A 20,834-nucleotide genomic window follows, 5' to 3' on the forward strand; every position below is an offset into this window, starting at 1 on the left:
AGGGAGAAGCAGGCTCCCCACTGAGCAAGGAGCCAGATGCGGGACTCAATCCCAGGACCCCAAGATCACAACCTGAGCCGAAGGCAGTCACCCAAACAACTGAGCCACCCAGGCGCCCAATAAATAATTTTTTAAAAATATATTTTAATTATGAATCAAGAAATAGTTGAGTAAGAATGAGACAACAGTAATCACAGAAGTTTACAGGTATTTGTAGGAAAGCCTGGAGGAAACTCGGATTTCAGGAGCTTAATCCTATTGTCTTCATAACTAAATTTTTCCATCTGAAAGTTGGTGTTTTAAAGTGAATTATCCAAATGATGAGGGATTAAAAGGTAAACTGGAACTTCTCCTATTTTGCTGAGTTTGTTCTACTAATTGGCTCCCCTGGGGGTGGTTTTTGATGGCTTACTGTACCCACATTAACTCTAAAACTATAGGGGTGAGGGCCAGAGATAGCTGATGTGGTTAGATTTTAAATGAAACTGAAATGAAAGTTCACTTCCTCATTGCGGGCACCTCATGTGACAAGCCCAGTATCTTTTTAAAGTCAATTTAACAGAGGTCTCTTTGCTGCCTTCAAACCTTTGGAGAGGGCTCGCCTTCAGGCATGCTTACTATGGGAGCACCTGCCAGTTCTATCATGTACGTACTCTCTGGTCTTTTTCTACTCTTTGGTCTTTAAACCCTCCGTTTGTGCCTTTAACGTGCTGTGCCTACCAGGCTTTAAACCATTGGTTCCAGGAAGTAAACAAAAATATTATGCCACTCAATTTGCCTCTTGTTTCTTTGACTAAAATAATCTATTTTTGAAAAGTTAATGTCTGTTTGCACATCGAAATCTGAGGCTGAAACATAGCTTTCTTTGGAATATAATTTGAAGCTGTTTTGAATTTAAAAGAAACAGAAAAGGAAGTAGAATCCAGTTTGAGGGAGGTAGTCACTGAATTACTATTCAAATCTTTTTGTTTTAAACATAGAAGTGGTGTTTTCAAAAGTACATAAGTGCTTCCTTTGAAATAGGTGTTTTGATGATTGGGAAAACTAGTTTAAAAAAAACCAAAATGACTCTAGGATTTGAAAACAATACATGGGAGTTGTCTTTCAACTACCTCTAAATGTTGTGGATATTTAAATAGACCAGTTAAGAAAAGTCCAAGTATTCAAAAATTATGAAGTTAAATTGATTTTTCAAAGCTTTGCCCTCCTCTTGAAGATAGTAGGCGGTGATGTCCCTTGGTTAGATTTGTTGGCAAATCCTGTAAAGTCCCTGCCTCCCCACCCTACCCAATCCCTCCTGCCTTGGATGAAAGTTTGATATACCAGGTATCAGGAAATTTCTGAAAATCACTTTTTAAAATGCTACTAAGTATTAGAAGTGGTATTCCAGTCATAAATCTACAGACTATCTCCCTGTGACAATAAATCCCGGGAAGTTTCCTGTTTAGTTCTGATTTGTATTGTCCTTTCGACAGACTTTACAGTGTGTTTTTTTTAATGTAAAAATTTGGTCACAATATATGCAGCTAATAACTATTCTTCTTATGTTACCTTTCCTTTAACCAAAGGAAATGGCTGGTGTGGGGACTCCTGGCGAGCTCCTATGCAGTTGCTCAGGTACAGAATGATCCCACTCTGGATCATCACTGGAATCTCTGGAAGAAAACCTATGGCAGACAATACCAGGAAAAGGTAGGTGGGATTATCACTTGAGCAATTTGCTTTTGCTCGAGTATCCTGTACTTTCTCCCCCTCAAAATGATATTCGTACAAGCAGTGATTTCAATAAATGCTTACGCACTCATTTCTTGCCAGATTCTATTCTTGGTACCAGAGATATAGCAGGAAACAGAGCAAAGTTCCTGTTTTTGTGGAGCTCATATCATAGCAGGGGAGACAGGAATTAAGTAAATAAATAAGCAGAATATAGTATGGTAGGTGGTGATAAGTGCGGTAGAAAAAAACAAAGCAAAGCGTGGGGGATCTAGTGAGACCTAGAGCTGGAGGGCTTTGGGAGACGGCTGTGAGGGGTTGGGAGTGATTTTTCTTGATATGTAACAAAAAGCTCAGGGAAGTAGCCTCATCGAAGGTGACATGTGAGCCGAGAATTCATAGAAGCCAGGAAGGAAAGTTGTAACTAGAATGCAGGTTCCAGGTCAAGGGAGGTAGGGTACATGTTTGGGAACAAAAAGACCTATTTCAGTCCCTAGCACATAGAAGCACTACCAGATGTTGTTTTTTGACTTTGAATTCCCACGATGTACTTTTGTTTTTATTTCAATGCATATTTATTGATTTTTTAAAAAAGATTTTGCTTATTTATTTGACACAGAGAGAGATAGTGAGAGAGAGAGAGAGCATAAGCAGGGGAGCAGCAGGCAGAGGACAGGGAGAAGCAGGCTCCCTGCTGAGAAGGGAGCCTGATGTAGGTTTCCATCCCAGGACCCTGGGATCCTAACCTGAGCCAAAGGCAGACACTTAACCAACAGCCACCCAGGCGCCCCATATACTTATTGGTTTTTTAAACCTTAACCAGGACCTGGATGGCCCCATCAGTTAAGCATCTGCCTTTGGCTCAGGTCATGATCCTGGGGTCCTGGAAGGGGTCCTGGGATCGAGCCCCGTGTTGGACTCCCTGCTCAACAGGGAGTCTGCTTCTCCCTCCCCGCCACCCCTCTCCCCTGCTCATTCTCTGTCAAATAAATAGTATCTTCTTTTCTTTAAAAACTTTAACCCTAGGGCCTCAAATAACCAAGTCCTATATCTATATAATATTTCTGAATTTGGGTGTGTCTGGCTGGCTTAGGCAGGAGACTCTTAATCTCAGGGTCCTGAATTCAAGCTCCATGTTGGGCGTGGAGACTTTAAAACGATATTTGAGGGGCAGCTGGCTGGCTCAGTCAGTGGAGCATGTAACCCTTGATCTCGGGGTTGTGGGTTGGAGTCTCACGTTGGGTATGGAAGACTACTTAAAAATAAAATCTTTAAGATATATATATATATATATCTATATTTCTGGGGGGCTAAGTAGCTCAGTCCATTGGGCATCTGCCTTTGGCTCAGGTCATGATCCTGGGGTCCTGGATGGAGCCTCACATTGGTCTCCCTGCTCTGCCAGGGATCTGTTTCTCCCTCTGCCCCCACCCTGCTCTTGTGCTCTCTATCACTCTCTCTCAAATAAATAAAATCTTTTTAAAAAATCCTCTAAGATATATGTGTGAAGATGTGTGTGTATATTTTGACTCTGTAAGCAAGAATTATGTATTAATTTATTTGATACATTATTTTGTATAAAAACGAAACTTTCAATAGGATGTGCACTGAGTTGTTTTCTTAGTAGTGATGATTTTTACCCTCATCCAAGTGCCTTGAGAAACAAGGCTCTAAGTTTAAACTAGAGTAAGATGTTCAATTAGCATCACTATCTGGTTAAATGAATACTCTCTCTTTTTTTAATGACTCCAGTCCCTTGGAAGGAATGAAAATTACTTTTCATTAGTATTCTTCCTTGATAATTTATCTCAAAGCTCAAATAACATAATCCTTTTGCACACTTAATAAACTATATATAGTGTAAATGTGACTTTTATATGCATGGAGAAACCAAAAACTTCATTTGACTCACTTTACTGTGATATTTGCTTTACTGCAGTGGTCTGGAACTTAACCTACAATATCTTTTTTTTTTTTTTATGAACCTACAGTATCTTTTAAGAAATGGCTGGGACTATGTTCTTTTTCCTTACATTTTAGAACGAGGAAGTAGCACGGCGTCTTATCTGGGAAAAGAATCTAAAATCTGTGATGCTTCACAATCTGGAATACTCAATGGGAATGCATTCATATGATCTAGGCATGAACCATCTGGCAGATATGGTAAGTAAATTACAAATAATCCTACTTTCATCTCTGTGTATGTATGATTTCCATCTTCCCAAAGGCAATTCGAAGGTAAGCAGCAAAGAAATGTGTGTGTGTGTGTGTGTGTGTGTGTACACATATGCAAAGTTAGAAAACAGTAGAATTTAAGGATGTAAGAATTTGCAGATTCCTTGTTTCATCCTACTGTGACCACTTTCCTTAATAAAATTTTTAGAGGTATATTTGAAACTTACAGGCTAGTATTGCTTTTTTTTTTTTTAATTAATTCTAGAAAACACTGCCCAAAGATCACTCACAATCTTTTAGAGTAAGTTACCATACTTTTGTACGTCTAGACTGATAACTCAATATAGTCTACCTGCTTTCTTAATGAGGGAGTGTGGGTATTTAATATCACAAATACTCTCCCATTCTTTTTTAAATTTTTTTCTACCTACAAAGCTTTACTGTTGAGGCTGAAATTAAGAATCGTAGTACCTCTTGGAAGAGAATACACTAGGTAGGTTAAATTTCTACTTAAATGCGGCATCTCCTTTGTGATTCTTTCTACAAGGAAAACCAGTTCAGTCCACTTTTTTTTTTTTTTTAAGATTTTGTTTATTTGACAGACAGAGATCACAAGTAGGTAGAGAGGCAGGCAGAGAGAGGGGGAAGCAGGCTCCCCGCTGCACAGAGAGCCTCATGCGGGGCTCGATCCCAGGACCCTGAGATCATGACCCGAGCCAAAGGCAGAGGCTTTAACCCCCTGAGCCACCCAGGTGCCCCAGTTCAGTCTACTTTTTAGACAGTCCTTGAATAAAATTCTGCCTTGCTTTAAAACAAAAATCTGCCTCCCTGTGACTTTTAGTTTTTACCACTTTCTTCTTCTTCCCAATGCCTAAATGGGTGCTAAGACAAAGTGTGAAAGAGACCCAGATAGTTCACCTATCTGATAGCAGTACCTATGTTGGTCACAACTACCTCTGGTTTTTCTCAATTGTTAAAAACATTCACAGTTATGGTTATTAGAATATTGAAAAGAAGGTCATAAGTGAAAGGAGATATATATATTTGTCTTGCAGACCAGTGAAGAAGTGTCATCTTTGATGAGTTCCCTGAGAGTTCCCAGCCAATGGCAGGCAAATGTCACTTACAAGTCAAATTCTAATCAGAAATTGCCTGATTCTGTGGACTGGAGAGAGAAGGGGTGTGTTACTGAAGTGAAATACCAGGTGAGTATTGTCATCCCAGGCTTCTGTACCCCAGGAAGAGCTCTCTCCTCTGTCAATACTTAGTCTAGCTACATAATTTGGCAGTGGAATCTCCCTAATGTTATTTCTAATGATTTTTGTTATTCTCATCTTCCCAATTAAATTGTAAGCTCCTTGGGGACAACGACCACATATCATATTTTATTTGTATTCTCCAAGGTTTAGTTCTTGTTTAGTCCTACTATAACCACTTTCTTCAACAAATTTTTTAGAGGAACATTTGAAACTTGCAGGGTACTATTGCTTTTAGTTTTTTAAATCAATTATAGAAAGCATTGTCTAAAGATTACTCACAATCTTTTAGAGTAAGTTAGCATACTTATGTAAATCTTTTTAAAAAATATTTTATTTGTTTATTTGACAGAGAGAGATCACAAGTACGCAGAGAGGCAGGCAGAGGGAGAGGGGGAAGCAGGCTCCCCACCAAGCAGAGAGCCTGATGCAGGGTCTGATCCCAGGACCCTGAGACCATGACTTGAGCCAAAGGCAGAGGCCTAACCCACTGAGCCACCCAGGTGCCCATATTACATAAATATTAGTTGATTATTAGACTTAGAATACCAATGGTTAGAACTCTATTAGACAAAACTGTGAACGGAGCAAATATATTTCTTTAAGACAGATTTCTAGCGCCCATGCACTGGATCTTCTACTAAGCCAATTGCTTGGGAAACAGTATTGTGTGTGAGAGAGAATATCCATCAGGAAATCTCTCCCTCCATTTCAGGGTTGAAGGAGAGGAAAAACCTAGAGCTGAAATTGTACCAGTCTAGTTCACTCATGACTAGGCTGGCACTGTTACAGTAAAAAATACAGTATGGGTTTTTATAAATTTGTTCCTATGTTTTTGTATTTCCTTTAGTTCACTTTAAGGGATGCCTGGGTGCCTCAGTCAGTTAAACATCTGACCCTCGAGCTCAGCTCAGGTCTCGATCTCAGGGTCATGAGTTCAAGCCTCATGTTGGGCTCTACACTGGCCATGGAGACTACTTTAAAAAAAAAAAGGGAGCAGCAAAAATCCTAAATTACCTCTGTGCCCTTGTCTGTGTTTTAGGGTGCTTGTGGTGCTTGTTGGGCGTTCAGTGCTGTGGGGGCCCTGGAAGCACAGCTGAAGCTGAAAACAGGAAATCTGGTGTCTCTGAGTGCACAGAACCTGGTAGATTGCTCAACTGAAAGATATGGAAATAAAGGCTGCAATGGTGGCTTCATGACAAAGGCTTTCCAGTATATCATTGATAACAACGGCATCGATTCGGAAGTTTCCTATCCCTACAAAGCCATGGTGTGTCACAAGCAAACTTTTTGTGCTGCCTGGGACCTTATGCTATCCCTTGACTAACTGAGCTAAACCCACAACCAAGCCAATCACTTGAGAAGCAGTGTATGAAAATCCTGGTCAGGAATTCTTAAATTTTTAAGAGTTCACTCCTTTTTCAGTAGTCTTCTTAATTCATCAGTGGCACACTGGTTTTAAGCAAGTATAATTCACAAAAAATGGATTTTCAGTAGGCCTTAGAATTCTTTCTGTCCATCTGCCTGGTATTTCAGTGTGTTTTTCCTACAGCCTCCCATGCTCAACCTTATTCTCAGATCATCAGTCACACCATTCTCCTACCTACAAAAAAGCTAAATAATGCTCTCTTCTTCCTCCTCACAAGTTCATTGCATGTTTTGTTAGATGAATTAATATATCTGTATTACAGAAAATTTAGGAAAGAGAAAGAAAATACCACTCCAAAACCTCCTACCTTAACCACCATTAATTTGGTTTATTTCTTTCAAGTTCTTTGTCCTCTTAAGCATTTAAAAAACCATATGTATATGCACAACAAAAGTGAATTTGTAATTTCTCTTTTCCTACTAAAATAAAAATATACACTCTAGGTGTTTTTCAGATTATATGGTCTTTGTAAACCATCATTTAAACTGCAGATCATCTTGTAGGCATTATATCATCAAAAAGATTTTAAAGTTCTAGTATAGATTTTATGATCTTTACATAGTATACCTCCCCAATCCACCTGAGAACCTGAGGGACATTATCCAGCAACTTCTGCATGCATAAAGATGTTCACAATTTAAAACAATACAATAGTAATGTATGTCCGCTGTTACTGGTGAAACACGGAATGGTTAAGGTTTTGGGGAGATTTGCTTTTTCTTCTTTTAAATGAGGAAGGAACCTTAGACATTTGAAAGACTAAAGGAGACAAGAAAACATTTGAAATCCAGACTTGGGATGTTGGTGATATAAAAGAAGCTGAAGGATACTTATTTATTTGATTTATAATCTTTTTTTGCAGGATGGAAACTGCAGGTATGACTCAAAACATCGAGCTGCTACATGTTCAAAGTATACTGAACTTCCCTTTGGCAGTGAAGATGCCTTGAAAGAAGCTGTGGCCAATAAAGGACCTGTGTCTGTTGCTATTGATGCGAAACACTCTTCTTTCTTCCTGTATAAAAGTGGTAAAAACTCAGATATTTTATCTTCTTGTTATATGCTGCCCCTGCACCATAAGAAAGAATATTATCCTTCCCCATCACCCCATCTCTGAGTGTTTAGGTTAAACATAATCCTCCATTTCATATATATATATATATTTTAATATTTTATTTATTTATTTGACACACAGAGAGAGAGAGAGAGCACAAGTAGGCAGAGAGGCAGGTAGAGAGAAGGGGAAGCAGGCTTCCTGCTGTGCAGAGAGCCTGATGTGGGGCTTGATCTCAGGACCCTGAGACCATGACCTGAGCCGAAGGCAGCGGCTTAACCCACTGAGCCACCCAGGCGCCCCTTTTTCATATATATTTTTTATATCCAGTTCTAATTAGTTAAGTAATACTCATCAAAATTTACAATACTTCATGCTGAGTACTATGATAAATTCTTCCCATGAATTATCTTATTGAATCCTTACAATAGCCCTATTTCACAGATGAACAAGTCACACGTTAACTGGCATAAAGTCATACAGTCTGGAAGTGGTCAGTGAGGATTAGAAACAATGCTATTTGACTCCAGAGCCTGGGCTCCTAACCCCTGGAGCCACTGTGCACTGTAGGTACAGCACTGTGGGATACAAGGAGAGCACCCGCCAATGTTAGAGCATTGTGTTAAACCAAACCTCTACTGTTTTATTTAAAACAAACAAACCAGCAAACAAACTCGCCCAAAGATCATTTCATATCGTAAAGGATAAAAATATATGGAATAAACAATTTAGGAATATATAAAAAGAAATACAGTAACTGACGTGATATAAGTTAAAATCTTTAGAAAAAGGGGCACCTGGGTGGCTCAGTTGGTCAAGTATCCAACTGTTGATTTCAACTCAGATCGTGATCTCAGGGTTGTGGAATCGAGAACCATGTCAGGTTTTACACTCAGTGCAGAGTCTGCATGGGATTCTCTCTCTCTCTCTCTGTCCCTCCCCCTGCTCATACTCACTTGTGGTCTCTCTTTCTCAAATAAGTAACTAAAATCTTTTAAAAAATAATTAGAAAAAGGTAGCTGCTTATCAAAGATTTCCAAGGGAACTGTGATTGGATTGATGCCAAAGTTGGCAAGAAAACTGACAAATACAGCATTGATGGCAAAGAATTATTAACTCTAATTAGTTTGATGAGAGTATATGTTCCTAAAATTATAATTCAACTTGCTTCCTATATATGCACATCAGTCTACTAAAAGCAATAGCATTTTCAAATGTCCTTCACTGCCACATATGGTTCACTCTTTTTCTCCACCCACATTTTATTCTCAGGTGTCTACTATGACCCATCCTGTACTCAGAATGTGAATCATGGTGTATTAGTGGTTGGCTATGGTAACCTTAATGGAAGAGACTACTGGCTTGTGAAAAACAGGTAATATATTTGCTCTTAAGTGTATATTTAATTAAAATAAGGAATTTGATGGAGCTTCAACCAATGCTTTCCTGTGATTATGATGATAATAATATCAATAATGATAAACATTTATAGCTTCCTATAAAGTGACATTCAAAATTAATTACTCAGTGCTCCCATTTCTTCACTTCCTGTTCTGGCTTCAGCAGTTTTCATGATTTATCTTCTACAATACTTCTCTGATCATTCCTTCTCCTTTATAAATATCTATTCCTCTGCTTAGCCCCCAAATGTTGGTCTTTCCTCCAGGGCTCCATCCTTTGTTCATTACTCCTCTTAGCCTACATTTTTCTTATGATTTTAGCTATAACCTATATGCTGATAGTTTCCAAAGCTTAAGCCCTAGCTCTGACCTCTGCCCTGAAATACGGACTTATTTATCTGGACATACCCACTTCCATGTATCTTAGCTTCTCCAAACTCAATATGTCCAAGGAATTCAGTTCCCTCTCTACCATATTGTCCTCTCCAGAACTTCCTAACTCACTAACTGGCAACCACACACAACACAGTCACCCAACAAGATACTATGGATTTATTGTAGGCTCCTCAAGATCTAATCAAGCAGCAAGTCAATCTAATTTCCCACATATTTGTCCTTGCCTCTGTCCCCTCTCCATTTCTTCCATTATTGCTTTGCTTCAGACATCTGTGGCCTTCAAAGTGGTCTCCTTTACTCTCAAATCCATCTTTTGTGCTGCTTCCAGACTGGTGTGTCTCAAATATGACAAACTGGGGTTATAACTATTCTACAGAGTACCCTTTGGTATAAATGTTCCCCAGTGGGGGCATCTGGGTGGCTCAGTTGGTTAAGCCGCTGCCTTCAGCTCTGGTCATGATCCCAGGATCGTGGGATCGAGTCCCGCATCCAGCTCCCTGTTCACCGAGTGGCCTGCTTCTCCCTTTCCCTCTGCCTGCTGCTCTGCCTACTTGTGCGTGCTCTCTCTCTCTCTCTCTCTCTCTCTCTCTCTGTCAAATGAATAAATAAAATCTTTGGGAAAAAAATGTTGCCCAGTGGGGAAGACAAGTCATCTATGGTTGTGGTATCTGCCTGTCTGACCAGGCTCAATTGCTGGCACTTGTCTCCCACTTTTTATTCCAGTTACATTTAACTATGCACAGAGTTCCCATACATAGCATTTTATCTTTAATATCTTCATACCTTGGTTGTGCTGTTCCCTCTGCTAGGAACATTCTTTCTCCTCACTTGGTTTATTTCTCCTTTTCCTTCAAAACCAGCTAAGGCATTCTCTATAACAGAAATTTCCCTCTAAATCCTTGAGCTGGGTAAAATGTCTTTTTTCTATGCTCTAAAAATGTCTTATGCATACTGGAGTACTTTATGCATTATATTTAAATTGTATTCGGGATGCACCTTTGGGGTAAAGATCTGTATTGTCTTTGTATCTCTAATACAATACATGGCACACATAGAAGATGGTAGTATTTGTATGGCTTATTGGGAAGTAGTTGGGGGAAACAACATCTTGGTTCACTTGTAACCTATTCACAGCACTGATCAGCTTGGGCCTGGACCAGGGATATGAAGCAATATTTTCACTTGTATCTTTTTTCTTGTTAACTTCCTACAACGTGTATTCTAACTTCTCTTCTCTCTTTTTTTTTTTTTTTTTAACTTCCCTTCTCTATTGAAACTGCTCTTCTGGAAGACCATTTATATCGTTTAGTGTTTAAATCCAAAACCCCTTCTTAACACTTACTCATTCAATGAAAATTTATTAGAGATCTACAATGCTATGGGTGTTATCTAGGCCCTAGAAATACGAAAATAAACGAGAAATCATCCTGTCCCAAAAGAGCTCACATAAGAGTTCACTGGGGAATTAGATATATTTTTAAAACAGTAAAATACAAAACATTATGGTATAATGATATATGTCTCAATGGCTATAGGCCATAGATGAGGAGATGCCTAACTGCTTAAAAGTTTCACAGAGAAGGCACTACTTCCTTGTATTCAGTTTTCAGATGACTGGAATTGCTCATGTTCTAGAGGAGGAAAATAAATGGCCCAGTCACCTATAAAGGATATGTAATGGCACAGAAATGTGAACAGTTTCTCTGCTTTATAAACTCTGTACTACATTTATTTCTTTGGCATCTTCGACGTGACACTATCCTGACTCATTTTGCGATATCAGCTTTAGCCTCATTTCTTATTTTCTTCCACCTGTCCCTCGTGCTCTAGCTCCAGCTATATTAAAGCAAACTCATCTGCAACTTGAGTTTCAACTGTTGCCATTATGTGGATGATACCCAATTCATAGTCTCTAAAAACAATCTCTCTACTAACCAACAGACTTCCATGTCCAACTTCCAACTTGACAGCTTTGCTAAAAAATCCAAATTTCTGGGGAGCCTGGGTGGCTCAGTTGATTAAACAACTGACTCTTGGTTTCAGCTCAGGCTGTGGTCTCATGGGTTATGAGATTGGAGCCTCGGGCCCCCAACTGCCCTCACTGCCCCCATGCTCAGCAGGGAGGCTGCTTGAAGATTCTCTCTCTCTGACCCTCCTGCCATGTACGTGTGCTTTCTCTCTATCATAAATAAATAAATCTTTTTTTTTTTAATCCAAGTTTCTGGACACCTGGGTGGCTCAGTCGGTTAATTTTCTGCCACCGGCTTGAGTCACGATCCCAGGGTCCTGGGATGGAGCCCTGCATCAAGCTCCCTGCTCATCAGGAAATCTGTTCCTCCCTTTCCCTCTGTTTTTCCCCACTTGTGTTCTGTCTGTCTTGCTCACTCTCTCTCTCAAGTAAATAAATACAATCTTTTTAAAAATTCAAATTTCCCACCTGCCTATCCCACTGCTACTCACAACACACACATTGTCTCTCTCAAAAAGTCTAAATTCATATTCTCTCTCTCCTTCCATCTAAACGACCCTTTCACTGTCTGCCCCTGAAAAGTATTTTAGAATAAGCCGAAGGGAGAATAATTCTGTATTTGAGTAATGCATCACCATCTTCAGGTTATCAAAGCTTTGGTATCATCTTGGACTCTCCTTTCTCTCCTTCAATCCATAGCCCTGTCCATTTAGCCTCTGAATCAAATTTTATATTTCCTTCTATTCCTGCTCTAATTCAGATCCTATTCTCACCTAGCTATGGAAGTACCTTCTTAAAATGTAGATTATGTAAACTCATAGTCAAAAATTCTAAATAGTTTACCATTGTCATCATAATGAAGTCCAAATTCCTAGCCAGGCACTCAAGATTCTCCATTATCCAGTTTCCAACATAGCTTTCTAGACTTTTCTTTCCCTAGGTTCTCATGCACCCATATTTACACTCTGGCCACAGTGAACTACTTACTCATCATTCCCTAAGTTTATAGCTATTTCTATTTCTTTACTTGTGCTATTTCATCTTTCTGAAATGCCCTTAAAGCCCATTGCTGCCTACAGAAATCCCACCTGTCTGTAGTGAAATGGGCACTCTCATACATTCCAGTGGAAGAATAAATTGTTACAGTCCTCCTTGAAAGCAATTCAATAATATGAATCAAAACCTATTTAAATGTTCACATTCTCTGTCCAGTTTTTTCTCATGTCTTGCAACATAAATGAAGAAAATAATCTTAAATATGAGGAAAGCTTCATATCCAATTTATGTAAATTATAGCATTCATTCTTCTTCTTTTAAAGCTTTTTTTTTTTTTAAAGATTTTATTTATTTATTTAACAGGCAGAGATCACAAGTAGGTGGAGAGGCAGGCAGAGAGAGAGAGGGGGGAGGAAGCAGGCTCCCTGCTGAGCAGGGAGCCTGATGTGGGGCTCGATCCCAGGACCCTGGGACCATGACCTGAGCCGAAGGCAGAGGCTTTAACCCACTGAGCCACCCAGGTGCCCCCATTCTTCTTCTTTAATAGTGAAAACCAGTAAACCCAAAATGTCTAACAATAGGGACAATATTAAACCAAGCACATGTATTAGAAACTATATTTACTCAGACTATTATTAATAACCTAATAAAATACTTGAATATATGTTTAAATGGAGAATACATATAAACATAAAATAAATATTAAGTTTAAGGCAGTATGACCAATTTCTCTGATTTATGATATACTAAAAGACCAGAAGGAATTATACCAAATGTTAATAATGGTTATCTTCGTCTACCTTTAAGTATTTGCAAAAGTCTTTAACAAGTACCTTATTACTTTTGGGCACCTGGGGGGCTCCCTCGTTAAGAGTATGCCTTCGGCTCATGTCACGATCCCAGGGCCCTGGGATCGAGCCCCACATCATCCCCCACATTGAGCCCCACATCAGGTTCCCTGCTCAGCGGGAAGCCTGCTTTTCCCTCTCCCACTCCCCCTGCTTATATTCCCTCTCCTGCTGTCTCTTTCTCTATCAAATAAATAAATAAGTAATCTTTAAAAAAATAAAAAGAAAAAAATAAATACCAAGTTTTAAAAAAATTACCTTATTACTTTTAAAATGAAAAAAAAAAACAAACCTCACTAAAAATCCTACTCATTCTATGCCTCTATCAAATAAATAAATAAAATCATTAAATGTACATCGATATATAAATGGATAAGGAAGAAGGGATATATAACAGAATTTTACTCCATCATAGAAAAACAGTGAAATCTTGCTATTTGTGACATGTATGAACCTAGCATAATGCTAAGCAAAATAAGTTGAATAAACAAATACCATATGATTTCACTTATATTTAGAATCTAAAAAGTAAATAAAACAGAAACAGACTCCTAGATACATGAAACAAACTATTGGTTACCAGAAGAGGAAGGGTTTGAGGGTTTGAGTGGATGGGAAAAATAGGTAAAGGGCATTAAGAGATATAAACTTCCAGTTATAAAATAAATAGGTCATGGGGATATAATGTACAGTATAGAGAATATAGTCAATAATATTGTAATAACTTTGTGTGGTAACTAAACTTACGAGGATCATTTGTAATGTATAAAAATATCAAATCGCTGTAAAATCACACTTGAAACTAACAGGATATTGTATGTCAATTATGCTTTTTATTTTTTTAAAGGTCGGGGAGGAGTTTAATCTAATCTACAGATCAATGAGTAATTGAGGCCCAAAGTTATTGGGCATAGAATAATTTTAGCCTGGGGGAAAAAATTAAAGGCATTAGCCATTAGATCATGAGAACCTTAAACACACACACACACACACACTCCCCCAAAACTAGGAAAGTACCCAGAACACCTTTAAGCCATATCTGGTGAACTCTCTAATATAAGTAGTTGCAAAATAGATGGGCCTCTAGATAATGAAGTAAGTCAATGGAGCTGATGAATGGGAGACTGAAATGCCTCCTTTTCATTCATAAATGGGATTAAGTTGGGAAAATATAAGTTGGAAAAAAGAACATACTCTATTTTCCCTCAGTGAAAGCTACTGTCTGATCTTTCAAGAGATCCTGACTCTTACAGTTAATATTCTTTAATCATTAAACATGATAGGGGTCTACATTAAACTCATATGTACTGCCTTCTTTCCATGGAATCAAAGGCTGGAAAGGAAAAAAGGAAAAAGTTAAAATCTAATGATTTTTCTTTCATATATTTAGCGATTTCTCTACAGAGAGATTAAGAATGTGCATTTGGTTTATAACTCAATTTATAACTTATTCCCACTACTCCACTGAAATCGATCTTTTCAAGATCAGCAATCACCTCCATCTTGCCTCATTAAATAGTTTTCAGGTCTCATCTTCCTGCATTCTTAACATTTGATGTATGGTTACTCTCTGCTTTCCGAAACACTTTATTTGACTTTCAGGGGATCATACCCCACCCTGGTTTTCTTCCTACTTTACCTCTCAGTCTCCTGAGTTCTGTAGTTCCTCTTATTCTTTCTTCCTTTTAAATATTAGAATCCCCAGGCCTCAATTTCTCTCTCTATACTCTTCTGAAGATCTCGTTTAGTGTCGGTTTTAAACAACAAACAGGTGGTGGCTCTCAGCTTTGTACCTTCAACTCTAACCTCCTCTCTGAGCTCCAGACTCCGTGATCAAAAGCCCATTGTTTGACCTCTCCACTGGAGTATTCATAGGCCTCTTTAACTTAACACATCCAAAACAGAACTTTTGACTTCCTGCCACTGCTCCAATTTTTCCCATCTTGGTATATGCCAACAGCATTTACCCCAGGTCAAAATACTGGAACCATCCTTTCTTCATTTGCTATCTCACACCTAAACCATCAGCAAATTCTGTCATTTCTATCATCATTAAATTTTCCCAAACCTTAACACTTCTCAGTATCTCTGCTGTTACTGCTCTAGCTCAAGTCACCATCCATCTCTTGGTCTATAGCAATAATCTCCTAACTGGTAGTCACTTCCCTTCTTGTTTGCTTACGATCAGTCCTCTATATAGTAGCCAGGATGATCTTTCTAAAGCAGAAAGGAGGTTATGTTACTCTCCTGCCCCAAATGCCCTAATGGCTTTCCTTCACACTCTGAATAAAATCCATGACCTATAAAACCATGACAATTTTTGGCCTCAGCCTGTCTCTCCAACGGCATTTCCCACTACATCTGCCCATCTCCCTCAGCTCCAAGAACACTAGCTTTTTTTCAGTACCTTTTCTCAAGAGACACTTGTAATTTCTTACATATCAAGTTTATTCCAGCTCTTTTTCCAGATCTTTGCATCATTTGCACCTTCACTTACTGTCTTTGCACTAATGTTTCCTCAGAGAGACATTCCCTGACTACTCCTAAAATGTAGCCCTGATTCCCAACATTCCATATCCCCTTACTCTGCTTTAATTTTCTTCATAGTACTTATATTTTATCATATTATTTACTTGTTTACTGTATGTTTTTTATGTAGGCTTTGAAAAGACTTTGTCTATCTCATTTACCTCCATAATCCTAATGCATACAGTAGTATCTGGGATAGCCTAGGAAGCTCAGAACTACAGTTTATTACAAAGGAAACTGGTATACATTCTAGAAGGAATGTCTTACAAGTTAGTAGTCTATAATATGCAGGGAGAAGGTAGCGTGGCCAACCATCTCATCATGTCAAAGACTAATGGGTTTCCCAGGCCACAGGACTTTTTTTTTGAAACCAGAATAGTTCCAGGCAAGCTGGACTGTTGGTTACTCTAGAAAAAGTCTGCATTTTGTTTAAAGGGGATGAACTCTACTTGAGTCCAATCAAATGGACTCATACTTGGATAATAACAAACATAGCCACCTCTACTCACTATTTACTACATACAGACACTGTGCAAGTTCTTCTGGTAAGTAAGAAAATTCTAGCTTCACCAGAATTTTTAAAGGATACGCATTTTATCTCCATAATACAGAATAGGACTCCTGGTACTGACAGAGTTAAGAAACTTGCCTGCAGGTAAACAGTTTGAATGAAAGAGCTATAGAACCAGTAAAAATAAACAACTTGGTAAGGACCAGAATCAACATTTGGAGCTGACTTTGCACAGTTCCGAAGGAAAGAATTTGTCCTCGTATTTATTGAGCTTGACATTTTTAAATCAGTGTTATTCTTTAAGGGAAGGTTAGCAGGACTTAGTCAAAAGAGGCCTGGGATTTCCTTTTTTTTTTTTTTTTAGATTTTTAAAATTTATTTATTTGACAGAGATCACAAGTAAGCAGAGAGGCAGTCAGAGAGAGGGAGAAGCAGGCTCCCGGCTGAGCAGAGAGCCCAATGCGGGGCTCGATCCCAGCACCCTGGGATCATGACCTGAGCCAGAGGCAGAGGTTTTAGCCCACTGAGCCACCCAGGCGCCCAGGTCTAGGATTTTTCCAAAGTTTGGGATAGTTGATCTTGTTCTATGAAGCTGGGGAAAGTGAGCTATCCAGATTCTGAATAGGACCTCACTGACTGAGTTCATACTGCTAGTAATTACAACTCAGTTCAAATTTCATTGCCAGAACTTAAGTCCAAACTCAGTTTCTTTTTAATTTTTTACCTACTTTTTTAAGGCAGTTAAATAACTACAAAACAAAATATAGGAAGATATCGATTATGTAAAGTCCTGGATGTTCTGGTCTGAATTTCATCTCTCATGCTACCTCACTCACAGGAATAATGTAGGGTTAGGGCTAGTATAAATATTAGAGTAGGCTTTGAAGTAAAACAATCCTAGATTTGTGCCCTGACCTCATAATTAACCATCTTAGCAAACCATTTTACCACTTTGACCATTTTCCTCCTCACAGGGTGATAATTAAGTCAGATAGTATAGGTTAGGGTGCTTAGCACAGAGCTAGGTACTCAATGAAAAGTGGCTATTAATATTAATAATAGTTTCACCTGAATTTATCATAATTGTTTTGGGATACTAAAAGAATACTCCATCTATTGATAAGAGGTGACAGTGGATTTTGGATTTTTTTTTTTTTAAGATTTTATTTATTTATTTGACAGAGAGAAATCACAAGTAGATGGAGAGGCAGGCAGAGAGAGAGAGAGGGAAGCAGGCTCCCTGCTGAGCAGAGAGCCCGATGCGGGACTCGATCCCAGGACCCTGAGATCATGACCTGAGCCGAAGGCAGCGGCTTAACCCACTGAGCCACCCAGGCGCCCCTGGATTTTGGATTTTATTTTAAAGATATTGGGGAGGAATTAAAGTATTTTAATCAGCAAAGTGGTAATAAATGAAAGAAACAATAAAGAAGCCCACAAAAGACTTTAAGAAGGAGTGAGCAGAGAGAGAAGGGAAATATCAGGGCTTGTATTAACTTAAGGCCAGGAGAGAAGTGGGGACCACCTCGTTAAATGATACAAGAGGGAAAAATAAGACCTGCAAAGTGTCCACTGAATGGCTGATACAGGGAACAGTTAAGGCCTATCAGAGCACAGCCATTTTAAAATAATGCCATCTGTCTGCTTGCAATAAAGCCACATTTCTTAGTTTCTCCACTGCATGCAAAGGCACAATCTACCTCTCCTTTGAGTCCTGAGCAAAAATTTTCAGCTGTTTCCCTTTGCCTATGGAATTAAATTACGGGTTCCATAGCCTATTGTTCTAAGCTCTTCACAACATAGCCCCAACCCAACTTTCTGTCCTCTTTGTCCCCTTCTACCCCAAAGATGCGTAATTTTCCTTTCAACTACATGTTTTGCTGCTCTCCAAATATAAACACAGTAGGCACTTTCTCAAACTCATGCTTTTATTTGTATCCTAGTTATAGAACTTAATGAATTTGCTTCAGAGTATAACTATTTGTATATCTACAATTACAAAAATCTCAGAATCATAAAAAAACTTAAGAAAATATTTACCTTACAAAAATCTTGTGAGTTTTATCACTAGTCTGTGACAAAATGAGAAAATATGAATATTTTGATGTATCCTTCATAAATATACAAATTTACTTGGATCAAAGGACTATCCTTAAAGTAGAGACTATGTCCTCTTAAGTTTTGTTTTGGTGTTGAAACATCATTTCTGGGTCTCTGGGTGGCTCAGTCGTTAAGCGTCTGCCTTTGGCCCAGGTTATGATCCCAGGACCCTGGGATCAAGACCACATCGGGCTCTGTGCTCAGTAGGAAGCCTGCTTTTCCCTCTCCCACTCCCCCTGCTTGCGTTCTCTCTCTCTGTCAAATAAATAAATAAATAACATCTTAAAAAAAAAAACACCCCATTCTTTCTTTTACAATACAATGGTGATATAAAGAGCATTTTTTTTTATGTCTGTACTTGCTAATTTAAAAATTGGTAACTTTGGAGCACCTGGGTGGCTTAGTCAGTTAAGCTTCTAACTCTTGATTTGGGGTCAGGTCATAATATCAGGGTATGGGATTGAATCCCGCATTGGGTTCCGTGTTCTGTGTGAGATTCTCTCTTCCTCTCCCTTTCTCCCTGCTCACTTGCTCTCTCCCTCTGTCTCTCTCTAAAAATCAATCAATAAATGAAATCTTTAAAATAACTATAAAATAAGGCACCTGGGTGGCTCAGTCAGTTGAGTGTTTTTCTTTGGCTCAGGTTATGATCTAAGGGTCATGGACTCGAGACCCACGTCAGGCTCCCTGCTCACTGAGGAGCCTACTTCTCCCTCTCCCTCTGCTACTCTCTGTTTCCCTTTCTCTCTCTCTCTCTGTCAAATAAAGAAATAAAATCTTTTAAAAAATAAAATACCTATAAAATATTGGTAACTGTATATAAATTTGTGAAATTTTTTTAATTCTCAAAGTTCATGAAATCAAAAAGCGAGAGACCGCTTTTTGACCTACAAATTCCCTCTGCAACATCTCTAACAAGTTATGCAAACCTCTGATTGAACACTTCCAGAGCCAGTGAGCTCACCTTCTCCTAAGATAGCATATTCCATTTTTTCACAGCTTTACCTATGAGAAAGTCTTACCTCAGCTCCACCTCAAGGTCAAAAAGCTGTTTGAGGGGGGCCCTTTTTATTTCTTACTTTGGAATTTCCTACCTTATGCCTTTTCCATAGTAGTCATTCAAAAATACTTCTTAGTTGACATTCTCTAAAGGAATCTAAGTTTGAAAGAAAATAATAATTTATGATCCTGTTTTGCAAAAACATTTAACGATGGGGCCTTGGAAAGGACCATAATACCCTTTCCCTGCAGGAGGTGTATTTACAAAGTAGGAGGATTAAAGCTTTGGGGTGGAGTTTATATTGTTTTCCTTAGGTATTAAGTCTATTCATCAATATAGCACTAAAGCCTTCCAAACTATCCTTTGAAAATTGCCTGAAACCCCTGGGGAAATTTTTATATTATTTTGCTCTGATTTTGTTTTATAGCTTTTCATATATAATCACTTTAGGAAAAAAACAATCTAGGAGATAAAAAGTTGATATTGTGATTTGATTATATTCATTTGTAATTTTGTGTTATTTCTTTTTCTAAAGCTGGGGCCTCAACTTTGGTGAGCAAGGATATATTCGGATGGCAAGAAACAGTGGAAATCACTGTGGGATTGCTAGTTATCCCTCTTACCCAGAAATCTAGAGGATCTCTTCATTTTATAACAAGTCCGTAAAATATAACACTTTCTCTTAACTTAATTTTACCTGCTGTAACCTGTAGAAATAAGTGTGTCATGACCAACTTACATTTACTGTACGAATAGAATATGTAGTTTGACTCTTTATTTTTTTGCTTTGCAGATACTGGAAAATTTTTGCTACACAAATTAATAATGTACTGTCTGGGGGCGCCTGGGTGGCTCAGTGGGTTAAAGCCTCTGCCTTCAGCTCAGGTCATGATCCCAGCCAGGGTCCTGGGATCAAGCCCCACATAAGGGCTCTCTGCTCAGCAGGGAGCCTGCTTCCCCTCCTCTCTCTGCCTGCCTCTGCCTACTTGTGATCTCTGTCAAATAAATAAATAAAATCTTAAAAAAAAATAATGTACTATCTGTACGTAAATAGGTCAACCTAAGAAATCTATCATGTTTGTTTTGCCACTGTCTTATTTTACATGCTTTGTCTTTTTAGTTCCCTGGTATCGTTTTTGTAATATGATAGCATATAAATGCTTAATAAATATCTCTTTTCAACTTTGTATTCGCACCACATACCATTCCTTTCTTATCCTTAGGTAACTATTATAATCTATCATGAAGATGTAAATTGTAGTATGCTGGTGAAGGGCTTTGGCAAATATAATGGAGGAAACTACTGGGTTACTAATGTCCTGAGGGCTGATATGGTATCTATGCACATTAAAGTATTAGATAATTTTTTTAAGGTAGGCAAATACTTAAGACGTAATCTGTTTTCAAGCACTTCGGAAGAATCATTTTAATGATCAACAATTAATATACTAATACAAA

General features: G+C 38.5%; 1 protein-coding gene across 2 annotated transcripts; it reads left to right on the top strand.

The window, feature by feature from the left end:
- Positions 1–492: 492 nt before the first annotated feature.
- CTSS (cathepsin S) lies at positions 493–20,563 on the top strand. 2 transcript variants are annotated; one of them, XM_004776778.3, is made up of 8 exons: positions 493–645; positions 1,569–1,692; positions 3,754–3,876; positions 4,944–5,093; positions 6,187–6,414; positions 7,436–7,601; positions 8,900–9,002; positions 19,912–20,563. In XM_004776778.3, the coding sequence occupies exons 1-8, from the start codon at positions 611–613 to the stop codon at positions 20,009–20,011; spliced, it is 1,029 nt and encodes a 342-aa protein (XP_004776835.1). In that variant the 5' UTR covers positions 493–610; the 3' UTR covers positions 20,012–20,563. The 2 variants fall into 2 exon arrangements, with proteins under 2 accessions (XP_004776835.1, XP_044939053.1); XM_045083118.1 differs by having other exon boundaries at positions 20,170–20,563.
- The last annotated feature ends 271 nt before the right edge of the window (positions 20,564–20,834 follow it).

This window comes from Mustela putorius, unplaced genomic scaffold (genome assembly GCF_011764305.1).
Source record: "Mustela putorius furo isolate JIRA1106 unplaced genomic scaffold, ASM1176430v1.1 tig00000695_pilon_pilon_pilon, whole genome shotgun sequence".
Lineage (NCBI taxonomy): Eukaryota > Metazoa > Chordata > Mammalia > Carnivora > Mustelidae > Mustela > Mustela putorius.